The 21,257-nt window shown below is 61.0% G+C and overlaps 1 protein-coding gene across 6 annotated transcripts; it reads left to right on the top strand.

The window, feature by feature from the left end:
- The first annotated feature begins 996 nt into the window (after nucleotides 1-996).
- KCTD15 (potassium channel tetramerization domain containing 15) lies at nucleotides 997-16,964 on the top strand. 6 transcript variants are annotated; one of them, XM_084861385.1, is made up of 7 exons: nucleotides 998-1,169; nucleotides 2,687-2,785; nucleotides 4,143-4,235; nucleotides 4,860-5,035; nucleotides 9,955-10,099; nucleotides 12,309-12,614; nucleotides 14,598-16,964. In XM_084861385.1, exons 3-7 carry the CDS (start codon nucleotides 4,170-4,172, stop codon nucleotides 14,754-14,756), a joined length of 852 nt encoding a protein of 283 aa, XP_084717511.1. In that variant the 5' UTR covers nucleotides 998-1,169; nucleotides 2,687-2,785; nucleotides 4,143-4,169; the 3' UTR covers nucleotides 14,757-16,964. The 6 variants fall into 6 exon arrangements, with proteins under 6 accessions (XP_084717516.1, XP_084717511.1, XP_084717512.1 ...); XM_084861386.1 differs by having other exon boundaries at nucleotides 2,690-2,785; XM_084861389.1 differs by lacking the exon at nucleotides 998-1,169 and adding an exon at nucleotides 1,457-1,475.
- Nucleotides 16,965-21,257: the final 4,293 nt, after the last annotated feature.

The following is a 21,257-nucleotide window of genomic DNA, read 5'->3' on the forward strand; positions in this document are numbered from 1 at the left end:
GAAATGGCGCGCCTGGCCCGGGGCGGCCGGCCGGGCCCCCGCGCCCCTCCCCGCGGTGGCCGCCCGCGTGTCCGCAGACGTCACGGGCGGCTCGGCCCCACGGGAGCGGGGAGAGGCGGTCCGGGCCGAGGCCGGGGAGGCGGGCCGGGCGGGGGAGGGGTGGACTTGGCCCCCGGCTCCGCTCCAGCCCGGCCGACTCGCAGCCCAGTTTCCCCAAGTCCCGCCCCCGGCCCCGGGCGCCGCGGCGGCGGCAGCGCTCCTCTTTGTAACCGAGGAGTCAAGAAATGTGAGAAACGTGCCCTGTGTTACTTATTTGGGAGCCGAAAATTTATGCCCAGCTGAAAGCGCCCGGGGAAATATTACATCAGATGAAATGACAATGATTAAAATCAGCTTCTCCCCCGCCCCCTCCTGAGCCCAGAGGAGCCCGGGCGCCGCGTGGCCGGCTGGCGGGGGGCGGGGGCCTGGGCAGCGGGGGGCGCGGGCCTGGGCGCTGCTCCGGGAGGTGCTGGCGGCGGCCCCGGCGGGACCTCGGGCTCCGGGAGGCGGCGGGGATCGCCCGGCGAGAGGAGGGGAAACAGAGCATCTCTGTCGCCGGGCGCGGCGGGCGCGGGCGCGCGGAGCTAATTGCGACTCTAATCCTCTGCCCCGCGGCGCAGCGAGCCCCGAGCCAGGAGCCGCCGCGCGCGCCCGCTCGCGCCCGCCGCGCGGGTGATTTGGGCCCGAGTCGCTCGCTGCCCTCCGCGTCCGGGCTCGGCCGCCACGGGGCTCGGGCCGCGGGCTGGGGCGTGGGGCTGGTTTTCTCGCCGGCCACCGAGGGAAGGCCGCCGGAGAGGAGAGCGGAGAGGAGGTGGGAGCGACGGGCGGGCGGCCGGAGCGCGGCGCGAAGAGGCGGCGGCGGCGGCGGCGGCGAGGAGGGGAGGAGGCGCGGGGAGGGCGGGGTGGGGAGGCCCCGGCGCGCCGCGCCGCGAGGGGCCGCGCGAAGCGGGGGCCCGGGCGGGAGGGGTGGGGGGGGGGAGGGTTGGGGGCGAGAGAGAAAGTAACTCCAGGACGAGACCGGAGCGACCCGCGCTGCGAGCACAGGCGGCGAGGCTGCGCCAGGCGCTGGAGACCGGCGGCCGCGGGGGGCGGGGGCCGTGCCCGAGCCCGATCCCCGCTCCGGCTCCGAGGTAAGCCCCGCGAGGGCGGCCCCCGCTCCGCGCCACGCACCCTGTCCCCAAAGTGGCCGCGATGCCGAGAAAGTCGGGGCTCCTACTTGGGCGGGGGTGGCTGCTTTGTCCCAGGGCCGGGCGGCGGGGGCACCTAGCACAAAGGCCTGGCGCGGGAGGGGTGGCTGCCCACGTGGGCTGGTCCTGGCCCGGGGTAGACCCTCCCCACGCGGGCGGGCTCGGCGCTTCCTGCAGCGCGGGGGGGGGGGGAGGGGGGGCGGGATAGGCGGGTTCAGGCCCCAGCACTGGAGCCCCAGTTGCAGGGCGGTGAGTTTCCGGGGTCAACACTGGGCTCCTGCAGCGGAGGCTTTGGGGCAGACGGGGCTCGGCTTGGCGCTCAAATCAGAGCGAGAAAAAGTCTCTAACGGGACAGATGTGCGTCTTCCGACGCCTACCCCGTGAGTGCGAGATGGGGCGGGAGGGGTCGGCGCTGCGGGCCGTCCCGGGCGCGCAGGGTTTGAGGCTCCGGGGCGGCCGCGCGGTCGCCGCCCCCGGGTCTGTGCCGCCCTCCGGGACGCGCGCTCCGGACACACACCCCCAACACCCCTCCTTCCGTGTCCGAGCGCCTTTAGGTCTTCCCGCACCCCCACCCCCACCCCCCCGCCTGCAGAATAAGCTTCAAGTTTTCTCTCCCTCCAATGTGCATGAAGGAATTTAACTGCATATAACAGCATTAGTTTCAATTAATTTTTTTTAATCCCGCCAACAATAAACTTTGAGAACAAAAGCGCTTTTACGTCCTTAATTAGGCAAGCTTCCCATCTGTGGTCTCCAAGTGCCTGCTCCTTGATTTAACTTTGTCCTCCGCCCCCGCCGCACAGCCCTCCCCTGCCTGCCCGGCTCCCCGGGCCCGGCGGCCGCCCCCGCCCCCGCCCCGCGGCGCTGCGGGCCCGGGCCCGGCCGGCTCCGGGCTCCCGAAGTTCAGGCCGGCGGCTCCGCGGCGGGGCTGGCGCGCACCCGGCGGCCCGCGGGCCCTCCCGGCCCGCCCCCCGGACAATCGCCCCGGGCTGGCGCCCAGGGTGCGGAGCCGGGGAGAACTGGGGAGGCGCCTTCTGTTTACCTTTTATGGCTAAAATAACAGCTTAGCAAAGAAGCGACTTCACGAAGAAGCGATTTAGTGAAATCGTCTCAAGCTGCCGCAGCTCAGCCAGTTTAATCACCCCCAGAGAGCTGAACAACTGCGAGCACAATGGGACACAAAATCATTTTGTGTGTAAATGAGCGTGGCATTCTGCTCGCTTCCCTCTGCTCGGGCGGGCGGGGCTCGGCGGGGTGGGCGGCGCGGGTCTGGGGTTCCCGCCGCAGCTCCCAGAAGCAGGTCAATGCCTCGCCAGTTTGGAAGCCCGTGGGCCCTGCAACAGGCTGTTCGGCGGCCTGGGGAGGGCCGGCTGCTGGGGCTGCTGGGTCATGGGTTTGGTGCTGATGTTGGCGGAATGAGCTTGTGTCTCACTGCACTCACTCTGTGCTTCTGACCTCAGCAGTGGTCTCGGAGGAAGGGTCGTTGTCCAGCACAGATGCATTGGTCAAAGGGGGCACTGGAGGTTCTGGTCAAGGCGTAAAGCCTGGGGCTTCCAATGGTGAGTTTCCGGTTTGCTGTGAACGGCAGGGTGTGCTTGCAGTGGGAAAGCGGCCGGGCGGGAATGGCACGGAGCAGCTTTTGTGATGGGTGCGTGGTGTTAAATGTCACTTTGGAGCAGTGTCCTGGTAGAAGGGAAAACTGTGTGCAGTGGCTTTGATAGAGTGAAGATCCATCAGATTTCCTTCTGACTCCTCGCCAGACAGAGCCTCCTGGGCAGGACAGCCCATTCTGGAGATCTGTTTTGGTTTCTCAGAACTTCCTTGAGATAAGTGACCTGCGTGTTAAAAAGCTAACTGGAACTCAGGAATGCCGAAAGCAGCGGCACCCCCAGGGAGGATATAAATGAACCGTCTCTGTCCCCTAATAGCACCTTCACCCCCACCCTGGTTCCTGTCAAGGAACTTGCCAGGACCAAGTCAGAGTTAACCTTACTTAACATTTGCATGATTTGGTGCTCCTTGGATTTTGGTCCATATTTCAAAATTGGATGTTGAATTTCAAGGCACAAAGTCAACCCTTAGGGGAGATTGCACCCTCATTTTAACCAGCCAGAGACAAATCCGGGCCAGTGGAGAGGGCGATAGTAACTGATGCCCTCCTCCCAGCCCCATGAGATTGCAAAGGGCTGTATAAGCCTGCTCTCCTCCACCCTCCTCACAGGCTCTACACAGAGCCCTGGAGTGGCTTCTGCTGAGGAACAAATTCTTTTCAGGTGACTGTGGAGCAGAGGAAAGGTGCTAAGTGACCGTGGGGAGGGTGGGGAGGAGCAGGAGATGGGGCCCGTTTGCTAAGCCCCTGTGGGTTTTTAGCCAGCTCTCTGAGGCCTGGGGGGCGGGATCACCCGGCAGGCCTGAGGCACAGACAAGACCATCTGGGGGTCTGAGAGGTCCTGAGCTCCCATCTCATAGAGGGTGGGGGACCCTCCCTGCACAGGGGTCCACAGGGTTCTCTGTGATACAAGAGGAGACACGCTTGGTAACATGGCTCTAAACCAAAATACCGGGAAAATCAGATTTGTTCTGAAACATTTTGAGCAATTACGGTGAGCATATGTTTCAGTATTGTCATTAGCTGAGTTAGCAGACATGGAGCTCTCAGAAAACACATGTGAGAGAGAGAGAGTGTGTGTGTGTGTGTGAGAGAGAGAGAGAGAAGTGATTTGCTATGGCCCGAATGCATTCTTTAGGGTGTGGGGATAGGTTACGGTGGGTGGAATCTGGAGAAGGCTGGGTAGTAGGCATGGGGTCCAGGAGAGCATGTGAGAAAGGACGGCTCGAAGTGTCTTTGACTCCATGGAAGACTCGGTGCCCATGACCTTTGAGGAGTAAACCGTCTGGTTTGTTGGTGCTTCCCAGATACTCCGGGCAGTGATGGAAGCCTAGATGCCTCACCGCAAGGAGCGCCCGAGCGGGTCCTCGCTTCACGCCCAAGGCAGCGCCGGAACCGAGGTGAGAGCCAGAGGGTGGACTGGTCAGCATGGTGGTCACCCCTTTGCCCTCTTCCGGAGTGCCTGCTCGCTGGCTGCCCTTCCTCGTAGCGGCGGCATTCAAGAGATGGCTGTTGACTGACTATAGGATTATGTATTTTTTTGAAACAAAATGCTCTTAATTTGATGTGAAATTTACTACACGTACAGAACTCAACACCTTAGGTGCTGAGGAAGTCACTAATTTAGAGGTGTCTCGTTACTGAGACAAACTTGCAAAAACCCCTGAATCCCAATTCACAAATTGGTGATTCGTTTGTCAGGGGATATTTCACATCTAACACATAAGCCCACGACCTTTAATTAGAATTTTGCAGTTTGTTTTATGCCCCTGGAGGCTGACACCTTGAAATTTTTTTTTTCTTGATTTCTTATTGCTAATAAGCATCTTTCTTTCCCCCTCTGGTCCTTTGAAGAGAATGATGCAAATACACTTAATTACAGTGGTGGCCGTAATTTGTCAGCTGAATATGTGATCAGGCACAGGCGAAGGGATCTGATTAGATCTGTGATCACATTGGTAATAAAGGGAGCACCCAGCTCTGTGGTGAGGAAACTCTTGTTTCTGCCTTGATTCTGTCTCCAGGAGGCAGGAAGCATGTCCCGGTTGTCTCTCACCCGGTCACCCGTGTCTCCCCTGGCTGCCCAGGGGATCCCACTGCCAGCCCAGCTCACCAAGTCCAATGCGCCCGTGCACATTGACGTGGGCGGCCACATGTACACCAGCAGCCTGGCCACGCTCACCAAGTACCCCGACTCCAGGTAAGAGCCGAGCCCCTTGTGTTACCAGGTTTATCATGGCGACTGGCAGCATCTGCAGCCTGCTACCAGCGATGTCTGTCTTCTCCGCCAGCCAGCCTGCAGGGCTCCGCAGCCTCCCCTCCAGTCCTCTTCCCCCTCCCCCCAACCCCCATCTCCCCCAGGGAGCTAGGGTTTGGGAGGCCGAGTCTGCTTGGTTTGCAGGGGACTTGTGACCCTTAGCTGGCTGCATTGGTAGTGCTAGGAGGAGCTTCTGACCCACTGGCGGAAGCCACTTCTTCAGAGCCAGTCCTACCAGAAGCCTTTAGGTTCCTTCTGAGTGGGACTGAGGCCTGGCCTTTTGCAGGGGTCCATGTGTGAGCAATGCTGTGTCCTTCTTGGGGTTATGTATTTATCCTGCTCCTGATTCTAACCCTTGAGAAATCGCACAGGCGGGGGAGGAGAGGAAGCTGCAATTTGCTGTCTTTGTTGGTGTGGCGACTGCTGGACCCTGAGGGCTGGCAGCAGGCTCCCTGTGGCAGAGGCGGGGGGTGGTGCAGTAATTGCTGTGGAGAAGCAGAAGCCTATGCTCCATCAGCAAATGGACCCTGGACCCTCTCTGACCAGGAAGGACCCTTCCAGCCTGCCGCCTCCCTCTCTGCAGAGCTCCCTGGGCCTCCCGCCCTGTGGGCCCATCTGCGGGAGGCGCTGGGCGCTGCCCGCTCCTGCTTTTGCCTCTCGGGCATTTCCCTCCCGGGGGCCGCAGGGCTGAGCCGGCTGGGGTGGGTCCCTTGAGGCTGTCCGGGAGATGATGTGGGGCCCTGCTTGTTGAACCCCCAACTGCTTGCTCCTGGCGCAGTGAGGCGGTCGCTGCTGAGGGCTGAGCAGCAGGAGGGCCAGCTCCACGGGCACCGCCGTTTTATACAGTTAAAGCAGCAAGAGGAGTTAATTAATCCCCCAGACACCGGGGGTCGTCTCTGGGAAGCTTCTAGTCGGGCTGCCTGTCGTCGCGCGGTTGCTCAGAGCACAGAGGACTCCTCGTGTGTGGAGGCGGCTGTCAGGGAGGCTGGTGTGGGGCCAGGGAGGAGTCCTCCGTGGGGCTGGGGTGCTCACGCGAGGAGGAACTGTGAGGGGGGTGCAGGGTCTAGTTCAGAATCTGGGGGTTCTGGGGGCAGAGGGTGGTTGAGGCTTCATTTTCTTTTCCCCAAAGAGGCTAGGCCTGGAGCACTTGTGCACTTGGCCGTGGGGCTGGGGCAGGCGTCAGCCGTGAAGCCACGTCAGCAATGCTGGCCTGTGTGCTGGCGTGCAGAGCCCTGTCTAGGACAGGAGATGGATTCGGTTTATTTAATTTCAATTTTTCCCTCTGTGGCATTCCTGAGTTGTTTGAGATAGATCACCCCTTAATTGGTTGACGACGTTTGTGAGTGAAATTCATAAAACCCTTGCCCACAGCCTCTCTGAAGAGAGTTTCCTGAAATCAGACGTTTGCCCTTCTGGAGTAATCACAGCCCAGGCCCGCAGGGAATGGTCTCCTCATTCTGGTGTCCAGGCTGCTGCCTGGGAGCCGTGAGGGCAGGGGTTCCCCCCCCCCCCCCCCCCCCCCCCCACACACACACACACACACACACACACACGGCCCACAGTGCAGCTTGTCCTTGCCCTGGGGTCCTGCTGTGAGGTGGGGTGGACCCACCGGCTGGGAGCTGAGGTCCCTGCGGCTCGGGGCTGCTGATGTACCCAGAGCAGGTGGCAGTCGCATTCTTTCCTGAGGCCGGGCTCAAGGTGACTCTGCTGTTCTGTCTGGTGGTTCCTGGCGCACAGACGGCCTGCTTCCCTCGCCTGCAGCGTTGGGCGGAGGCCGGGGGGCTTGTGGGACAGCCAGGGGCCAGAGGGTCAGGCGGCTGTGCTGGCAAGGGCCCCTCAGATCCCTCTCATCCCTCTTTGAGCGAATCGTTAAAATTAAGACGGCTTTTTCATCAGTTTCTGGAAACCAAACCAGGGCTCTGGACTCCTTACCCAGGACCGCTTTGCGAGTCACCTGGAAATGGAGCAGTAAACGTGTTAGGTCCCCTGGGAGTTTCCGTGTAAAGGTGCTCGAGTCCCGTCCTGGGCATTGCCAGGAGACCAGGGACCCGCGCCCCAGACCTCAGGCCCGGGGCCTACGGAAGGACGCCTGGGCTTCTGAGCCTTGGCTGGTGGGTGGTTCTGACAAGGAGCAGGTGCCTCCGCTGGTTGGCCCCAGAACAGCTGTCAGTCAGTCCCTGCTCGGAGGCAGCGGGACAGAGACTCCCTGGGGCTGACCCCGCTCCTGCCTGTCTGCTAGACATTGTTCCCTCCTGGCTGCGGGAAGCAACAAGCTGAGATGTCCAGAAGCCTCAGAACTAATAAAACCTTCCCCTGAAACACTGAGGAAATTGGAGCCAAAGCTTAAGAAAATAGAGAGAGAAGATCCCCGTCAGCTGGGTCGGGATGGCCAGCCCATTCCCCGGAGAGCCTGTGAAGTTGGCACCCTCCCTCGGAGGGTGGCCCAGGGCAGGAGCCGACTTCAAGCCCCTGTGAGTGTCTGCTGCTCCTTTGCGGTGACTGGCCTAACCTTCCCTCAACCTGCTCACATTCTTGGTTGCCTCAGACCCCCAGGGCATGAAAGCCTCCGTCCTGTGAAGATACAGTGAATCATGGAAAGATCGAGAACCAGCCAATCCTGAAATAAGACAGACTGAACACCTTCTAGTCTTGGGCCAATGAGCAACCGGGAGCCCAGTCAGCCCCAGGATGTGGGTGGATTCCGAGTCCCGTGGACTTTCAGGCCGGGCTGGAGCCCCAGCCGCCCTGACACCAGAGGGACCGGCCACGCAGCCCAACCGAGAGCGTTGCTGGCTGCACAGAGGGTTTGGGCTCAGCCAGGAAGGATGGAGCACGTTCCACGGGGCTTAGGAGCGGCCTCTCACCTGTCTGCTGGTGCATGTGGAGGCCCTGGGCTGTGCCACCTGCCTCCAGGGATGCTGGGGGCCCCTCCGTCTGACATTTGAACACCCAAGCTCTGCGGAGGCCAGGTCTTAGGGGCTTTGACAGCTGGGACAGGCCATGGAGCCCACAAGGCTTTCAGGGGGCTGTGCCCCCCAGGACTGTCGTCACCAGGCCTAGGGGGGTTGGTAGGGCTGGATGGCCTGTGGAGCCCTGAGATCTGATGCCACAGGCTCTGGCCTCCACACCTCCGCAGGCTCTGACCTGCTGGTGCCCACCCGTGAGGCAGCCTTGCTCTTTCCTTAAGATATATTTTTATTGATTTCAGAGTGGAAGGTAGAGGGAGAGAGAGATAGAAACATCAATGATGAGTGCAAACCATTGATTGGCTGCCTCCTGCATGCCCCCTACTGGGCGTTGAGCCCACAACCAAGGCATGTGTCCTGACTGGGAATCTAACCGTGACCTCCTGCTCCCAAGTTCATAGGTCAACGCTCACCTACTGAGCCACACCAGCTGGGCAGCCTTGTCCTTTTATACAGTCCCACTTGGTCAGGGGCTAGGCTATTCCACACTGGGCAGACCCCTCACAGCTGATGCCTGAATATGCCAGGCCACCAGAGTGGAGGACAGTGCAGACAGGAGGCCCTGGAAGAGGCTTTCGGGCCCTAACCTTTCAGCTTCTGCCCAGCTCGTGTGCCCTGGTGCACAATGGCAGGGGCATGGCAGGGCCTCAGGCATAATGGCCTGAGTGGACAGAGGGGGGAGAGGCATGTCCTGGAAGGTCCATGCCAGGCAGAGAGGGAGGGGCTCAGGGATCAGCTTGTATGGGCTGGAACCACCTTCTCCCAGGCTGTGCAGAGGAGCTGCAGCCGTGGGAGGGTCTAGTGGGCAGGTGTGCGCCCTGCCTGCTGAAGGGTGTCTGAAGGTGCTGTCGCCGGGAAGACCCTGCCAACCTTCCTCCTATTTCTGAGTCAAGCTCTTGGCTGTCAGCACCCCTCTTTGTGGCTCCCCATTGTCCATTGCTGGGCCTGGGTCTGCAGGGGAAGTCAGCCAAGCCAAAGCCTGCTGCCCTGGGCATTCGGGAGGCCAAAGCCTTGGCTCTTAGGCTCCCTCCTCCTGGAGTGGATGCAGACCAGCCTCAAGGGCTCCTCTAGACCTGAGTTTCTGTCAGAACCACTGCCCTTCAGAGGACAGGGTGCTGGGTCCTGTCTTCCCTCCCAGGTGTGCACACCCTTGTGCATACGTAGTGGTGTGTGTGTACGTGTGTGTCCTGTAGCACGCAAGCATGTGTGCAGAACTCCTGCCTCCCTGGGATCTCCCCTAGGGCTCCCTGGATGCGTGGCTGCTGTTGGTTTATCTGTGAGTTTGCGCATGTGCATAGCTCGACTTGTGCTGGTTGGCTCGTGCTGGCTGGTGTGGCCTTTGCCCAGAAGTGTCTAGGTCCACCTGTGATTTGTCTGTTGTGAGGGAAGGACCATGTGACCCTGTGCTTGTTCCCCAGATGTGTCACATCCGATGCTCGTTCCTGTGGGTTGGATGACATGGATGTGTGGGACCCAAGACTGTCTGGGCTGCTTTACATGTGTTCACTGTGTGTGTGGCTGTGGGCTAGGGTGTCTGATGGTTGGTGGGAGCTTTTGGGTGGGTCTGTCTGGCTAGGGTTGGTGTGTGGGGGCAAGGAGGCTGTGTCCGTGTCTTGCTGTAGTTTTCCAGGCCTGTAACACGTGCTAGCAGGCGGGTGGATGTAGCTGGGTGTGTCTCCCTGCCTGAGGCTGGTGATGCTTGCTATGCTGGAGTCCTGTCTGATGGTGGCCTGGCTGCCTCCTGTGCATACAGACATCGTCAGGCGTGGTCCAGTGTCAGTCACCCCTGTGAGGCCCCTCATCCCTCCAGCAGGGCAGGCCCTGAGGGGTGGGGCTGGGGCAGGTGGACTGGCCCTTCTATCAGACATCCCGCCCTTCCGTGATCTCTCCCAGAATAAGCCGCCTCTTCAATGGCACTGAGCCCATCGTCCTGGACAGTTTGAAGCAGCACTACTTCATTGACCGGGATGGGGAGATTTTCCGCTACGTCCTGAGCTTCCTGCGGACGTCAAAGCTGCTGCTGCCAGATGACTTCAAGGTAAGCCTGTAGCCGGTGGCAACCCCGATGCCTGCGCGGTGGCATTACACAGGGGACGCTGTGACTTAATAAGTGGACCCACAGTCGTCATAGCAACCATAAAAAGTTAAGCGATGAAGCCAAGGGCTAAATCAGTTTTTCTAAACTAATTTTGTTTTCTCACATTTTTAGCTTATTTATCAGGGTGTGACAACAGTTAAGCAGTGGCACTTACCCTGGTTTCACATTTGTCGTGTTGAAGACTTGTGTGTGGGAGTTACAGGAGTCAGCGGCTCCTAGGTCTGTTTCTTGGTGGCCGTTTGCAGGGAGGAAACCCAGATCCAAAGCAAACACCCTTCAAACAAAAGGTGACCGTCCAGGTCTCGAGAATCCCGCCTCGGTGCTGGTCCCCTCCGTGGCCTGGGCTACCCCACTCAGCAGCCCGTGGCCTTTCTTCCTTGGGCGCCCAGAGGACCGGTGACCCTGGGACTGCTTTGTCCTCCATCCAACTTAGTTCCTGCGTCCCAACAACCAAACTTAGGCTGAAAATACAGTGAAACAAGGCGGACGTAGGCCCTGTCCCCATAGCACTTAAGATGTGGTGGGAAGATAGATGTTGGACAGAAAACACTAGAATTCCTCAGAATTCCAACGCAGAGAAGGAGTCCGGGAGGATGTCTCTCTGGGAGGTGGAGGAGGACGGGGACACACAGGTGTGAGGGCCTTGGTAGGAGGCACAGTCGCCGGGAGCAGGACCGCCTGACCGGAGGGAAGGTGTGAGCCTGGGGCTGTGTGAACGGGGAGGGCAGGAGGGGAGGCTGCTGGGTGATGCGGGGACCTGGCTGGCTGGTTCAGCATTTGGCGTTTCACCCTGAATGCAGTGGAAGGGTCCTGAGGAGGGGTGGCTCGGGGGGTGACCATCAGGTTTGCAAACGGATCGCCCTGGCTGTTGTGGGGAGGAGGATGTAAGGAGGGCGGTGGGGGCAGGAGGCCAAGAGGGGTTATTTGAAGGCTTTGGACCAGGGTGGAGGCAGGGAAGAGGGAGCCAGGTGGCAGGTTAGACGTATTTAAGAAAGGCCAGGGGTTGGGGGTGGGGGGTGGAGGTCAGGGGCTCCTGAGGGTGCACCCCGGCCTGCAGCTTCTGACTTAGTGGACGATGGAGGCCCAGCAGGGGGAGGGGCTGGGGGGATCGTGGCACCCAGCTCCTGCATGGAATGCCGGTGGGACGTTGGGTGAAGGCGCTCTGGGCTGGGGAAGGTGGGAGTTGTGTGCTGTGCAGATTTCACTTAAGGAGCAGCTGCGAGTGGAAGCCCAGGGCGGGGCTGAGGGACCCTGAGGAGGGGTAGAACGGTTCCCTCAGGTGGCTCCAGAGGCTGGGCCAGCAGATGCCAGTAGGCCCTGCTTTGTGTCCGGCTTCCTTGCCTCTCCCCAGGGGGCCTCAGGTTCACCGGTTGACCTTGGTCCGAGCCTCACTGAGTGGCATGAGTCATGGGCACTCCCGGCTACCCCGGGCTGGGGCAGGTGTGGGTGACAGGTGTTTGAGGGAGAGTTTGTGCGAGCCCGTCCGTCCTGGGAGGGGGCTGCCTGCCGGGTGAGAGATGGGCGCCCCTCCCCAGCCCTCCTCACACAGCTGCTAGTTCAGGGGCCGCAGGCCCTTGGCAGCCCTTGTCCTTTAAAATGCTCACCTTCCTGAACTGGGTGTCCGCGTGCATTTCACGGAAGAGAACAGGCTCAGTGGAGCTCAGTGACAGGCGATGGGGCTTCAGGGAGCAGACGAGGCTGCCGGAAACCCAGCCGTGGCAGACCTGTGCTGCCTCCCTGCTGAGCTGCGTGCTCTTTCTGGGCAAGTGAGCTCCTCCCCGCTGGGATTCTGAGAAGGTAGCAGGCCCCCGGCCCGGACAGCCTCAGGCTCCTCTCGTCTAGCCTCCTGGTCTTTCCAGAGGCCTCTCTCTACTTCGCGGGGTGAGGGAGGAGTGAAGTCTCCCTGAGCGCTTGGGCCAGAGGGAAGGGCTCAGGGGGCCTAGCGCAGGTGGACACCAGCCGCCGCCCCTGGGACAGGGCTGGGCTCCTTGCACACGTTCACTTGAGCCTCATTTTCTCATTTCCTCCACCTGGACAATGGGCACAGTCATCCCAGTTCACACTGTGCCCTGGGGGAGGGGGCCAGTCCTGCGGCATGGTGAGAGGAGGCCCCGGCGCCCACCTCCCTCACCCTGTCCGCTGTCCCCAGGACTTCAGCCTGCTGTACGAGGAGGCCCGCTACTACCAGCTGCAGCCCATGGTGCGCGAGCTGGAGCGCTGGCAGCAGGAGCAGGAGCAGCGGCGCCGCAGCCGGGCCTGCGACTGCCTGGTGGTGCGGGTCACGCCCGACCTGGGCGAGCGCATCGCCCTCAGCGGCGAGAAGGCCCTCATCGAGGAGGTCTTCCCGGAGACCGGGGATGTCATGTGCAACTCCGTCAACGCCGGCTGGAACCAGGACCCCACGCACGTCATCCGCTTCCCGCTCAACGGCTACTGCCGGCTCAACTCGGTGCAGGTGAGGGCTGCGCCTGCCCCTGGCCTCGCCCCGTCTCCCCCAAACCCTCCTCCGCCTCGCCCCGTCTCCCCCAAACCCTCCTCCGCCTCGCCCCCGTCTCCCCCAAACCCTCCTCCGCCTCGCCCCCGTCTCCCCCAAACCCTCCTCCGCCTCGCCCCCGTCTCCCCCAAACCCTCCTCCGCCTCGCCCCCGTCTCCCCCAAACCCTCCTCCGCCTCGCCCCCGTCTCCCCCAAACCCTCCTCCGCCTCGCCCCCGTCTCCCCCAAACCCTCCTCCGCCTCGCCCCCGTCTCCCCCAAACCCTCCTCCGCCTCGCCCCGTCTCCCCCAAACCCTCCTCCGCCTCGCCCCCGTCTCCCCCAAACCCTCCTCCGCCTCGCCCCGTCTCCCCCAAACCCTCCGCCTCGCTCCCGTCTCCCCCAAACCCTCCGCCTCGCCCCGTCTCCCCCAAACCCTCCGCCTCGCCCCGTCTCCCCCAAACCTTCCTCCGCCTCGCCCCCGTCTCCCCCAAACCCTCCTCCGCCTCGCCCCCGTCTCCCCCAAACCCTCCTCCGCCTCGCCCCCGTCTCCCCCAAACCCTCCGCCTCGCCCCGTCTCCCCCAAACCCTCCGCCTCGCCCCGTCTCCCCCAAACCTTCCTCCGCCTCGCCCCCGTCTCCCCCAAACCCTCCCCCGTCTCCCCCAAACCCTCCTCCGCCTCGCCCCCGTCTCCCCCAAACCCTCCTCCGCCTCGCCCCCGTCTCCCCCAAACCCTCCGCCTCGCCCCCGTCTCCCCCAAACCCTCCTCCGCCTCGCCCCCGTCTCCCCCAAACCCTCCGCCTCGCCCCGTCTCCCCCAAACCCTCCGCCTCGCCCCGTCTCCCCCAAACCCTCCGGCAGCACAGAGGTGGAGGGAGGGAGGCGCGGCCCCTGAGATGGCGAATCCCTCCCTCCCTGCCCTCTCACAGAAAAGGCAACAATGTATGGATGCATAATTTATGCCCTGCTCATAATTAAATGATGGCGCCTGGGGGGTGGACTTAAAAAAATTGATCTGTACTCTTTTTTTTTTTTTTTTTTTTTATTCCAAAAGGGTGTTCCATAAAAAATGTCCAAAGTACTTTCAACAAAGAGTGCTTCATTTGACACCCAGAGTCTGAGTTTGGATTCAAATTAAACCCAGACCACAGGAGCGGCAGGTCAGGGGCGGAGCGTGGAGGCGGCCTGGAGCCCCTTCCGCTCCCTGCCGACCGGGCGTCCAGTTGGCTGCCCGGAGCGATTCCGGGCTGGCTTTCCCCAGAGGGGTCTGAGAGCCCAGGGCGGAGTGGGGCCACTCCCCCAGCCCTTCCAGGCCCAGGCGCACACCGGGTTTCGGGTGTGGGGCCGGTGACTTTGTAGGGAAGTGCCCCCGCCATGCACACACTCCACAGGCTGCCTCTCCGAACCTGCTGGTTTCAGGACAGGCGTCAGACAGGGACTGGCCCACCCGCACAGGGGCACAAGCCCACGCGGACTCGGAGGCCGGCAGAGACGCAGACGCAGAGAGGACACCGCCTCCTCTCCACCCCGGCTCCCGGGAGCTGAGGAGCCCCCAGGCCTCACACCATCTGGGGCTTGAAGCTCCGGGAAGCAGGTGGCTGCCCAGAGGCCAGGGGCAGGGTTTCTCTATAAGTGCGGCGGGTCTCAGTGCGGAGGGGCCCTGGACCACGTGTCCGGAGAGACAGGCAGGTCGCACCGAGAAGAGGCAGTGGCCCCTGAGGCTCTTTCTCCCGCCCTGATCCCGGCTGGGGAGCCTGCAGGCTGTAGCGCACTCAGATTGCTCACTGAGGGTCCCAGGGCCTGGCCGCCTCTGTCCTGCCTGTTTGACCCATTGGTGGTTCTGGACCTCTGTTGTGAGCCGGGAGGTGTTAACAGGAGAAGGTAGCTGCCGGGCGAGGGCCCAGCTGCCCAGCAGGCCAGCCAGGCAGATGTGCAGCTGGGCATTGCTGACCCTGTTTGTTCCCGGCAGGTCCTGGAGAGGCTGTTCCAGCGGGGCTTCAGCGTGGCTGCGTCCTGCGGGGGAGGCGTGGACTCCTCCCAGTTCAGCGAGTACGTGCTTTGCCGGGAGGAGCGGCGGCCGCAGCCCACCCCCACCGCCGTCCGGATAAAGCAGGAGCCCCTGGACTAGGCCCTGCCTCCGTGCCCACTGAGGCCCCGGCCCCGCGGACGGCCAGGGACCCGCGGACAGTGCTGGGGAGTGCCGCCTACGCCTGCTTCTCGATCTTCGATCTTCGTGAGACTGAGGTGGGGCTGGGGGTCCGAGGCCGGCCCAGGGAGCCCTGCGGCCCAGGTGTCTTGCCGCAGAATGGAGCGCTGGAGGCATGCTTTCCGGAGGATTGGTGTGGCCCACGGCTGCCTCGGTGAGAGGCAGCTCCCGGGCCCTGGGCTCCCCGCCTGGCGCAGCGTCTTCCCGGGCCCTGGGCTGCCCTGGCGGAGCGGGCACTGGCCTGCCGCCCACCGCAGGGGAGCCGTTCGTCCTTCTCCACATGTGGCAGACTCCAGTGGGTCTCTGCATCAGAGATGGCTTATTTTTCTACAGTATTTAAAACAGGAGCAACTAACTACACAAGCCAGAGAGGCCGACAAGGACCAAACACTTCTTTACCTGGTGCTTCATTCTCAGTCAGACACGCGCATGCCCAGCGCACGGTGGGAGAGGGCCTGGCGCTCCGGCCCAGTGCTGGGAGCGGGTGTGGACAGCGCCGGTCCCTGCTCTAGGGCGTGCAGGGAGGGCAGGGCTGTGGGAGCTGAAGCGGGGGCCCCCGGGGGCAGGGCTGCTGGGAGGAGGGTGGTTTGGGTGCGGGGGATGGCTGGCTGTGGAACCACCTGAGACCCTCACCTTGGCTGTGACCTGGGCCACACTTGGTAGATCACCTCCCAGAGGCTTCCAGTCGGTTGTGTTCCTCACCGTGGGGTGTTGGAGGTGTCTCTTCCCGTCCAGACCAGCCACAGGACCACACGGCATCCTTACCTCAGGAACGGCCCCTCGGTGCAGGGCCCTCCTGTCCGCAGCTCCTCTGGGTCCCCGCCTCAGGAAGCCGCCCCCAGCTCTGATTGCCCACACTAATATGCACACTGTGTTCTAATGAAATTTGTTACACTAGCTTGCCAGTAAGACCTGGACACCGGCATACCTGGGACTCTTGCCCCGAGGGCGCCTCACTGACCTGCTGCCTCTTAGACGACAGGCCCGGCGATGGACACCCAGGCCTCGGTCACACGTGGCCGAGCGGGCTCCTCCCGCGCGGGGAAACCACAGACGGCTGCCCGGTGGACGGGGCGCCCGGCCCTCCTGCTCACAATGCCTGTAGACTTGTATATGACTCCTTTAATATTGTAAAGATGATGATGTACAATTGTCGTGTTTGTGTGGACACATGCTGTTCCTAGTTCATGCCATAAACGATGCCGTAAAGCAAGAGGCTGAGGCTCCGTCCTGTGAGAAGCATCAGTGCATTCCCGTGTTGGGTGTTGTACAGGGGGGTCGGGGTGGGGGTGCTCCCTCTTCCTTCGGTTCAGATCGAGGAAGAACTGCCAGCGCCCTCGGAGGGGCAGGGCCCCACGCTGGCCGGTAGTTACGATTGCGTGTGGGAATTTCCTCGCTGGGCCCCTCCCCTGTGGGCAGCACAGGGTGTTCTCACGCACAGCCCCTAGCCAGGTGCAATGGGGAGGCCGATGGAAGGTGTCCGGGGCTTTTGAATCCAGTCAAATGCTTAAGATCTTCATTCTCTCTGGCGTTGGGTGTAGGTTGACATTCTCTTTAGAGCCCCACAGAGTGTGGTAGGAGAAGGTGACTGACCGACCGCCCGCAGCTCAGGCCAGCGGGGGAGGTGCAGCCCTGGCTGCGGAGGGTCCGTGGCCCAGGGCAGCACAAGAGGGTGCATCTGTTACCCAGGGGAGGCGAGCCTTTTTGTGTTTTCCCTCAAAGCCCTCGTGTTCTAACCCATGAGGACCCTTTTACACACCAGGTACAGGCCACCAGCCTCGGCCCCCTGGAGGAGGAGAGCACGGCCGCTCCCTGTCTGGGTTGCGAAGCAGACGCCATCCCACTGTGCAATCTAATTTGCTGGACAGACTCGCTAGCCTTCTCCTTTGCTTAGCAACACGCCTCCAGTTGGCACATCTGCACTTTGGCATCTGGGGCTCGCATCTGAGAGGAGGAGAAAGTGTTGTGTTTATTAGAGAGGAAGTCTTGTGAAAACAGCTCATTGCGACGTATGTTCCTGGGTTTTCCTGGTGTGAGAGTCGGCACGGTTACTGATGGGTGGAGATGCCCTAACATTTCTAAGAAAACTAGACTTTTGAGTAAACCATAGTGCTTAAAAAAAAAAAAAAAGTACCTTCATGAAGTTGCTCTTATTTATTCTTTACCAAGTAAAATCAGGAAGTACGATTTTACATAAACGGGGGAATTTCTGAATTTGTAGAGAAACACTATGCTCCCACAGTAATGCTTAAAATTCTAATATACATAGTCCCCTAAACAACAAGTACCAGTTTTTAGTTCCTTTAAAACACTTATTTACTTCCTAGAATGAATATATTGTAGTCTTTTGATCAAGTACCAGCAGTACAAATGTTAACTTCTACTCTTTGTAAGCCTCTAAAGTAATTATTTTTTATTATAAGCAGCGGGGCAGAGCTGTCCCGACGCCTCCCGTTCCCGCGGAACCCCAGCCGTGCGGAACCCCAGCCGTGCGGAACCTCCGTGGTGCGCAGAGGCCTTCGCAGCAGGTGCTTCTGCCGCTGCCCAGCTCGCGGGGCTTGAAGCCAGGTCACAGCATCAGTAATGTCTTTAAAAAGGTGTTTCTTTGAATAAACAAAGGATATTTTATAAGTTACACGTGCAGATCTAGCACTTGTTTCTGAGGCAGCCACAAGAAGGTACTCTGGCCTTGAGCCACCAGTCCTCCCACGTGGCTTGGCCACTGAATAGGACCTTGAGTAGCTCAGGATCCCAACCTGGACCTCCCTGATCTGAGGAGCCGCTGTGAAGGGCTGGACCCTGAGCAGCTGCCTGGTCCCAGGGTCCTAGCATGCACCCTGCCGGGAGCCGAGGCCATGCAGGCACAGACTTCCTGACTACCTTCCTCTCCTGAACCCCCAACCTGGATTCCTGTGTTCAGGGTGGGTTGGGCCTTTTGCACTATGGATGTGTGTGTGTGTGTGTGTGTATGAACCACCACTACATTTGAAAAAGGAGCACAGAAGGATGGATGTAAGAAAACGGGGATGTGGTTTCCACTGAGCCCCTGACCAAGGGAAGACTCACATGGCCAAGCCTGGCAGAGCCAACGATGGCCCCATCCCATCGTGCCTGTTCTCCTGATCCTCCAGAGACGAGAGCAGCTGGAGGACACTCTAGGATGTACAAGGTGGGAGTTGCTCTGAAGTAGATGATAGGGTGAAACAGACAAAAGTGGGGGTTGCCAGAGGATTTTTAGTTCCAGGCAGGGTGCTTGGTTCAATCCAATGGGGGCCGCTAGACAGAGCCGGAGGGACAAGAGTTGGCCAGAGCGGGCAGCTGCGGGCCTTGAGCCTGACACTAGGCTGAGGTGGGGTGTTGTGATGTCACAGTGATGGAGACAGGGGCCTATACGGTGGCCCTTTGGGGAGCAAGAGAAAGAAAAAGGTATCGGTGGCAGCTAAGGGCAGCTTCCTGTCAGGGACAAGACTAACAGTGATGTTCTCTTAGAAGCAGAGTTTTGTGAAGGGACCTAATGGAACGCAGCCCCAGTGAGGGGTGACAGTCAGAAAGGGGGCTGACCAGCAGCTTTCCCTGGACTCACAGCTCCTGCTTCAGCCCCTGCCTTCACATCCCAGTAAGTCCAGGGCATCTCTCTGGAAAGGAGAGCCCAGCCTCTGGGCAGCCCCTACCCCTCGCTCCCTGGTGATCTTGTGTGGGACACTAGAGGGCAGCTTTCTTCCCCCAGCCCCACAGCTGGACAATCAAGGCACCTGCCTGACCCTGGATACGCTCTCCAACCTTAGGGCCATAGGCAGTGCGGGGCCCTCGGGGCAGGGCCTCCTGCTGATGTGTATCCAAGCACTGCTGCCCTGCCCGCCGGCTGGTGCCTGTCTCTAACCCACCCTCCTCTCAGTGGAAGGATGTCTTGTACAGAATGTGTGTGATGTTAGGGTCATGTGACTTTGACCTGATGTGGCTATGGAGGCTGTGGACGTCCATTATCAAAAGGGTCCCTGCTTACTGCAAGGTCCTTGTCCTCCCAACCACCCAGTGAGGGCATGGATTGATGGCAGCACGTGCCAACCTCTGCAGGCATGTGGGTGACAAGACCGCCCATGAGACTGAGAGAAGACACTTGTTTCTCTGCAAGAATTGTTTACTTGAGGCTCTATAAAGTGACCTGGAGAGAAATTTCCATATAACATCCAACATGGATTGCCCCCAAGTTCCTTGGCTTGAACATGGGACTATCAACCCGTCAGACATCTCCACGGTAAACCAGGCTCCCTGAAAACCCAGTGAGACACCCAAGGAGCAGGCAGGCACAAGCCGGGGAAACTGTGAGGGGTGGAGGTCAGCTGCCCTGGATTCTTGCCTTTATTTCCATTGCACAGAGCAGCCGGTCCTGCCAGCCCTCTCAGCCTGCCGCCCTGCTGGCCCCAGGAGCATGGCTCCCGGGGGGTGGCAGGCGGACCATTCATTCAGACATCGCAAACCAGGACAGAGTGTTTGAGGGCAGGGCAAGCAAGCCGAGGGGCCCCTTGGGGATGCCCTCAAGAGCGCACAGACCCCCACATCCCGGGCCGGACGAGCGGGAGGTGCCACCTGCCACCGGCTCGAGCTGTTCCCAGCCACGCCTGCTCCTCCAAGCCCGTGTCTAGCATGTCACCAGGCTTCCTCCTCTGTGTCCGGGCCCCAGTCCAGGCCTCCCGAGGGAGCTGCGGTTTGGGGCGCACAGTCTGTACCGGCGGGGTGGGGCGGCAGCTCCCACTCTGGACGCGGCCACGCCCTCTTGGACGCTAACACACCCCCGTTTCCCGGGGCCCACAGAGACACGCCCGGCCCTGCAGCCAAACAGCGGGAAGGCAGATTGGTGCGAGTACGCACAAGGCCCTGGAATTCTCTCCCGGTTGCCACACTGTTCGGAGCATAATTGGGGGAGGTTGTGCAACTGCCCTGCCGAGAAGCTGGGCGCTGCGGGGGCTCTCGGCACAGGCGCCCGGGGAGCCTCGGGACAGAGCCAGACGCCAGCGTGGCCACCTTTGGGCGGCATGATGGCCTCAGCCGGACGGCGGCGGGCAGTGTGGCTCTGCGGAGAGCTGAGAGCCCAGGTCCCTGTGGGGCCGATGGGCGTGAGTGTGAGGCAGAGAGCACCCCACCTACAGCTACAGCCCCACCTGGCAGTGCCCTGTGAGTCCACGGCCACCCAAGGCCCCTAGGCTGGGCGCACACTGGCTCCTTAGGGATGCACACAGGGGACTGTGCAAGAGGAAGCCCCACTCCACGGAGACAAGAAGCTCACAGCCCCTTCCCCACCCCATGGGGCCTGTGCTTGGGCCGCTGGGCTGCATTCTCCCGCGCCCCCCCCCCCCCCCCCCCCCAGCTCCCATGGGTGGATCCATCCAGGGGCGCAGTGAGTCACTTCCCCAGGCCCGGAGGCCTTAGCCAAAGGTGCCTCCCTCTCCTGCAATGCCTCCTTTGTTCTGCTGGCTTCACTTCGCCACCCTTTCCTCCCTGTGGGGTTGCAAACTCAGGGCTTGAGGGCTGTAGGGGCACAGGCTGTGGGTAGCACCAAGGTGGGCAATGGATGCTGCCTGGAAGGTGGCTTGGCCCTGCAGAAGGCTAGAGCTTACTTTCTTGCTTCCTGTGTCCCCTGCCCGCGCAGGCCCCGGCCCTCCCACCTCCCCACCCCTGGGGGAAAGCCCCACCTCCTTGCCAGGTGGCGGGTGTGCAGCCCCAGGAGCACTGATCCTGGACGCGCACCAGGAGGGAGGGTGGTTGGATGTGCTCACCTGGCAGGCACCACCCGAGCTGCCGAACTGGCCCCTGACACTTCTCTCGCCTCAGGGAGAGGCTCTCTGGGCTCAGATGACTGCCGCGCCTCACTCTCTCTGGTGCTCCCGCCCCTCAGCCTCCCCGGTTCCCATGCTTTGGTGGAAGAGCCCCAGGGGAAGCTCTGCCTAAAAAGGTAACTCATCAAAATAGTTACTATTTGAAATACTTTAAACAATAAAAATAAAAATGTAAAAAGCACCTCAAGCACAGCCTCTAGTCTGCCTCCTCCCTCCCCACCTTCCAGCCCCAGCTGGCCACGTGGGGGTGGGAGTGGGACTCCTCGTCCTGGGAGCTGCCCAGCTGCAGGCGAGCTGCACCAGCCTGTGCTGTAGGCAGCTGTCCACAGCATAACTTGTATGCGGTGAACAGCAGTCTTGCAGGCAACTGGGGCTTGCATTTTGAAAAATTGAAGACTAATTTCAAAAAAAAATTGTATTCACTGAAGAGATTCTCAAATTTTATTGACAACAGTGAATTCAGAAAAGGGAGGGAGGAGATCCCATTGTCCCCCAAACGGAGGGGAGATGGAGTCTGGTATAGAGCACTGCTGGGTGAGATGTATTTATCCTCCCACAAATGTGTGCTGTTTGCAGTGGGCCACGCATC

This window comes from Pipistrellus hanaki (assembly GCF_964339955.1).
Source record: "Pipistrellus hanaki genome assembly, chromosome: 15".
NCBI classification, from domain to species: Eukaryota; Metazoa; Chordata; class Mammalia; order Chiroptera; family Vespertilionidae; genus Pipistrellus; species Pipistrellus hanaki.

Bases quoted from the DNA above. Each gene is read 5' to 3' on its own strand.
- KCTD15 (XM_084861390.1), top strand. From the start codon at position 4,170: ATGCCTCACCGCAAGGAGCGCCCGAGCGGGTCCTCGCTTCACGCCCAA. The intron at 5,036-9,954 runs GTAAGAGCCGAG...GATCTCTCCCAG, and splicing joins ACCAAGTACCCCGACTCCAG to AATAAGCCGCCTCTTCAATG. The intron at 12,615-14,597 runs GTGAGGGCTGCG...TGTTCCCGGCAG, and splicing joins GCCGGCTCAACTCGGTGCAG to GTCCTGGAGAGGCTGTTCCA.